At 49.6% G+C, this 5883-nt stretch overlaps 1 protein-coding gene across 2 annotated transcripts in view; it reads left to right on the forward strand.

Annotated features, from left to right (window-relative positions):
* Positions 1-6: 6 nt before the first annotated feature.
* TCEA2 (transcription elongation factor A2) overlaps positions 7-5883 on the forward strand; it is a 30934-nt gene continuing 25057 nt past the window's right edge. For both annotated transcript variants that reach the window (XM_019510083.1, XM_019510084.1), the window contains exons 1-4: positions 7-81; positions 2423-2485; positions 3568-3673; positions 5056-5146. In XM_019510083.1, the coding sequence (XP_019365628.1) occupies positions 13-81; positions 2423-2485; positions 3568-3673; positions 5056-5146 (329 nt within the window). In that variant the 5' untranslated portion in view covers positions 7-12. The remainder of the gene's footprint in view (positions 82-2422; positions 2486-3567; positions 3674-5055; positions 5147-5883) is intronic.

Consider the following 5883-nt stretch of genomic DNA (forward strand, 5'->3'; position numbering starts at 1 on the left):
CGCCCCGGCGCCATGGGCGGGGAGGAGGAGATCGTGCGCATCGCCAAGCGCCTCGATAAGATGGTGGCCAAGAAGAGCGCGGTGAGTCCAGGCCGCGTCTCCATGGCAACCTGGCCCCCAGGGGTGTCGTCCCCCGCTCGCGGCTTGGGGGGGTTCGGCCCCCATGGGGTGTCCCCTCCTTGTGTCTCTGTGGCACCTCCCCTCCCCTCCCCTCCCCTCACTTCATCTCCATGGCAACCCCTGCGCCCCTGGCGTACCCCCTTGTGTTTTCATGGCAACCCCTGGGGTCCCCCCCATGGGCTATCCCTGCCCCCTAAACCCTGCTCCACCATGGGGGTACTTGCTATCTCCATGGCAACCCTTGGGGCCCCCCCATGGGCTATTCCTGCACCCTTTGCTCTGTCCTATCATGGGGTACCCTGATATATCCATGGCAACCCCTGCGGTGTCCCCCCCATGGTCTATCCCCTCCCCCTGCAGCCCTGTCTCATGGGGTACCCCTACTGTCTCCATGGCAACCCTTGAGCCCTGCCCCACCATGGGGTATCCTCCTTTGTGTCCCCATGGCAACCCCCTGCAGCTCTGCTCCTCCCTGGGGTACCTCCCTCTCACTGCATCTCCATGGCAACCCCTGCTGGTCGCCTGTGGCCCGTGTCCTTCCCCCCCATCTTACTGGGGTGCCCGTGCCTCCGAGGGTACCCCTGCTGGTCCCCCACTGCCAGACGCTGCCCTCCGGGGTGACCCCCCGACCTCCACCTGCCTAGTGAGGCGGCACCTCATCAGCCTGTGCTGCCCTCCCAAGCCCTGTGGAGCAGGGAGTGTCTATCCGGCGGCCACTAAACCCCTTGGGTTGCTGTGGTCACAGGCCTCGCGGTACATTTGGAGCCTGCCCTGGGGCCTCCGTGTTCCGCGTCGGCTCTTCCTGTCCCACAAGAGCGCTCATGTCTTCAACGCGTCCTGGGGCCCGGTCTGCCGCCATTGGAGCGAACAGCAGAGTCCCCTTTTGGGGCCAGGAACTGGGCCACTGCATGCGACACGAAGGCTGGGTTTAATTGACCCCCTGTCTCTGAATGCCGGAAAAATGAAAGGGCCGGAGATTTGCCAAACTGGAAGGCTTCTGCCGGAGGGTTTGTCCTTGTATGCGTGCCTTGTAAGCCTCAACTCCACTTTGATTTAGCTCTCTCAGCCTCTGTCCTGCAGGATCACTGGCAGCTGGAGCTCTTCCCAAGAGGAATCGGAAACTCTTAGCATGGAGGGGGAGGCAGGCTGCTCCACACTGCTGCAGTCACAGCCTAGGTCTTGTGTTGCAAGTTGGTTGGGAGTGATTAGTGTTGTGAATGAGCTGTTAAACATGAATGCTAGAAGGCCTGCCCTCGTGGAAGGGGATGGGAAACCACTGGAGACTCACACCTTCCAGGCTGTAGCTTTGCATGGAGGATGATGCTGCAGAAGTGAAGCATTGCTAATGTCTCTGTTCCTCCCATGTGTGATGGTTTGTAACGGGGGTTAAAGCGCGTGCAGGCTGATGGAGCTGGCAGCTGCGTGTTCTGGACTCAACAAAGCTTACACGTGACTGCTTTATGTCAGTCGGGCCCAACCTTTTTGGCAGGCGTGCCACGAATGAAGCCCCGCATCCTCCCTGAGTGCCATTCTGATCCCCTTCTCCTACCCGATCTGTTGCTTGGCTTTCTGCTCCCTGCGCTATCTGCTGCTGTGTGGCCTGCCCCCCTGCCCAGTCTGTCTGCTGACTGTGCCACTGGTAGCACTTATGCCACAGATTGGCCAGCTCTGTTTTATGTGATGTTTTCCAAGTGACCTCCCTGACTTCTCTGTTGCTTTGGTGCTGTGCTTGGAGGGCTCTCAAAGGGACAGTTTATGGGTAGCAGCTGCTTCAGGCTTTGTGTCCTACAAGCGACATAAGTGCTGCAATGGACAGCAGCTTTATATCCCACATGTGTGGTTGCAAAGTGCTTTGAGAACCTCTGATGCAATAGCTTGGCAAGCATTGCTGAATTATTGCTACAGGAAAAGGTCAGAAGAGAATACTTGCTAAAGGAGCAACCCTTGTTATAAGCACATTGTTATGAAGTTATCCTTGCTCCGAAAGTTTTGTTACAAGGGCACAATACAAATGTGCTTGTATGCCAGGCTGGATGTTCTGCATAAAGATGCTTGTCTCTGCTTTGCTTCATTCCAGTGCCTTCGTTAAGCCCTCTGTATGATGGGGACTGGAATTAGCGGGAGCTAAAACATCAGGCCCAGGGTTAGTTGGTTAGCTCCCTGACGTACTAAAGAGGGATATTATTTGCTTTGGCTCCAGTGAGGTGATTTTAAAGGGTTGGATTGATCTGTTTTGTCTTTGGCAATACCAGAAGTGGCTCACTAGTTTTAGTAACCGAGAGATGTCTTTTCTCCTTCATAGGATGGTGCAATGGATTTACTGAAGGAGCTGAAAAGTATGCCCATGACTCTGGATTTATTGCAGGTAAATCATGCAGCTAGGGAGCAGACAATAAAAATCCAGATTTAGATGGAATAGTTGCAGGTTTCTTTTAAGTAAGGTTAATATAGGGCTCCTCTTTCCCTTCTCCCTCATTAAAAGATGCACTAAACTGCTGTAACATCTTATTTACAATGCCTTATCATACTGGGTGATATGGGTACTATTCATCTTCATAATTAGATGCTTCCAAAATCTGTGTCAAGGTGTTTGGTTAAATCATCACCTTTTCCAAAATCACTGTTAGGGGCTAAGTAGAGAGAGAGGGGAAAGAGACTGCAGTAGCAAACATGAGGCCAGAGGTAGCTGTATCTTAAAAACCTCTTTGTTATACTTAATAAGACAGAGCATTGACTTTGGTTTTGAGTGGGGAGGCATGGGCTGAAGCAGGGCTCAGCAGAGGGGCAAGATGTGTGCGCTGGGAGGTGAAGCCATGACTAGGTCAGGGGAATGTTGCATTGGTGCATGATTCTAGGGGGAAGCTTTCCGTGCTCTGCACCATTCAGCATTTGAAACAAGGTTAAGCAATTGTGAAAAGTTAAGAGCTTTAGCTCTGTGCTGAAACCAGAAAAGGTCTTTAAAGACTCATGCTCCAATTAAGCTGCTTAATATCCCTTTATTTTCAAATCCTTTTAGCCACCACGGCCGCTCTGCTTAGTGGCTGGAAGTGTCCTGCTTCACAGCTATGTGTCTGTTTATCATTTTTGTCCTGGTTTTAATGTTTCAGGACTCAGAAGAATTTTCTTTCAAAACCTGCTCTGCTTTCAGTTGCATCTAGTTGTGCAAGGCAGGAGGAAAGGTATCATGGAGACTGCATGTATTATAGTAATCAGTTATAAAGGAGCCTTTGGCTAACTTAAATCAGGCAGCTGGTTTACTTTTCTACAGCAACAGCTGAGCAGAGCAAGCTGGAAAGGCATGTTCATGGTGTGGTGGCCCAGGGATTTGTGTGCCCTGATCTGTACCGCTGTGTTTCCACTGAGGACCAGCTGATCTCTCCTTGTAGTACTACGAGCCATCTCCTTCTTAGTTCCTGAACGGTTCACTTCTTGACCATTGGTTTGCAGTCCACCCGGATCGGGATGTCTGTGAATGCCTTGCGGAAGCAGAGCACTGATGAAGAAGTGATATCGCTTGCCAAATCGCTCATCAAGTCCTGGAAAAAGCTTCTCGGTAAGGGAATGGGCCTGTCTGGTTGAATTCAGCTTACCAGGAGGCAGCTCCAGCAGCTGTCATGTCCTGCAGGCTGTTTATTATACTAGGGGTCCTCTGTCTCCATCATTAGTGATAAGAAGTTTTAGCAGACCAGTGACTCTTGAATCCTAAAGCAGCACTCTGTATCTCGAGCATTTCATGTCCTACACCAGGAGTTGCAGTGAACAATAAGAGAGTTCCTATTTCTAGGAAAAACTCCTTGCCTGAGAGGTGGAATTAAAGCACCAGATTGCTTTTAGTTCATGTATGCTAAACCACACCTTGTTTAGCAAGGTTGCAGATAAGAAGCATTAGCATGGCACTGGGACAGCAATACTGTACTCTTACGTATAAAGTTTTAGGGCCTCTGGAGTAGCATCAGGAAATGCTGGAACTATTTCTCATGATTGTTGGTGGGAGAGAGGGAATCTTTTGTAAAATCCTGTTGATGAGATCAAGCTCCTCTAGATCCTAGGAGCCTTGTAATATCTCTCGATATTTCAGGAAGTTGCCATCAGAGCTAGGCCTGGTGAAATTTAGAGCAGGGACCTTTCACTGAAGCTAAAAACTGCTGGTGCAAAGGCTGTGTACCCTCTCTGTTCAGTGGGACCATGGTCTGCTCAGGCTCTGCGTGAAGTGAAACTAGCCCCGGCAGCTCATCTCAAAGAAAACTGAGTGCAGATGCTTTGTGCCAAAACTAAGTAGGCCACACAAACTGAATGCTCCTTTCATGCCTATGGCTGGCTGTTGCATGGCAGGGCTGAGACCTAATGGTGAGGCCATTAGAAGAACTTGTCCTTGCTGATTCCTCAGCTGGACCCATGCTGTGGTAAAATCAAACTCTTGCCTCTGGGTCTGTCATGTCTTTCAACAGTACTGAGCTAACTTAAAAGAGAAATAGATCCCTTAAAACAGTGTATCCAGGGCTGCCAAGACCTTCCTTGAGAGGTGCTGGCCCTCTTAAGCACTCTTCAACACAACACAATTTAAGTCCCATTTTCAAAAGTCAGAGAGACTTCTGAAAAATTGTACTCCAGTCTGTGCATTCAGCAGCAAGGGCTCTGCTAGGAGGGAAACTGGCTCAAATGGAGCTCCCTTATGAGGAAGCTAATCTCTTTGGGGAGTGAAGGAAACGGGTTCTTTCCCCTGGCTAGGCAGGAAGGAGGTGTGCTAGAACCCTTTCCATGTAGAGGCTGGTAGGAAGGTGGCTATGGGGTCATTGCAAGGTATGTTACGCTATGATGACTTGGTTCTCTGTGTTAGTCGTGTTTAGGATAGGTAGGGTTGTTGTGTAGAGACCTGTCCTAAACCGTCTGTAGCATCTAAGTGTCTTTTTCATTCCTCCTCCTTACTGGGGACAGATGCATCAGAGGAAAAAAGTGAGGAGAAGAAGAAGAACCTTTCCTTGCCAACCTCTTCCTCAAAGGAAAGCGGCAACTCAAGAGACCAAAGGTAATGCTTCCCTTTTGCCAAAAATGATATCCTTGTACATTTTTTTTGTTTGTTTTTGGTTTGCCATTGGCTCCCTTTGTTAACATTTGATCATGACCATGCTTTTTGGGCTGGGAATCTTTGGCCTGTGCAACTGGTTGGGTCTCATCAGACCTGCCAGGAGTCCAGGCTTCCTGGAGATTCATATGGCGTTTTAATAAAGGCAAATAACAACTGTGATGGACAAATAAACATCTACAAAACAGAGTGGCTGTAGTGAGTTTTTTTTGCTTTCTTATTCATGACTTATGTCACCTTCATGTGTCCTCATTCCCTTCTGTTTAATACTGGTTTCTTTCTCTATTAATAAAACATTCCTTTGCATTTTGTTTTTCTTGTGTTTGCATATTTATACTTCTCTCTCTTCTGCTTACTTTTAACCCTTTGTGTCTGGTAGGAGGGTGAAGATTATGCTTGGCCTTTGCATTATAAGCTGACACATGGGAGCCATGTATATGCAGATCCTCCTAGCAAGAGTGCCTCCTCCCTTTATCACCACCTCCCAGCAAGACCTGGAGAGTTGTCCCTGCCATTTCCCCAGCCCACAGTGGCCTGACATGCCCACCTGTCTAGCCAATCTGCTCCTGGCTCATTTCTTCTTCAAGGAGTGGGTCTGTTCCCAGCTGGCACCTGCTGTTATAGACAAACAGGGAGGGATGCGAGGAGAGAGCAGAGAAGTTATGGGTTTAGAGAAACTG

The sequence above is a fragment of the Gavialis gangeticus genome, unplaced genomic scaffold (genome assembly GCF_001723915.1).
Source record: "Gavialis gangeticus isolate Ggan-Ray unplaced genomic scaffold, GavGan_comp1, whole genome shotgun sequence".
In the NCBI taxonomy this organism is placed as follows: Eukaryota; Metazoa; Chordata; order Crocodylia; family Gavialidae; genus Gavialis; species Gavialis gangeticus.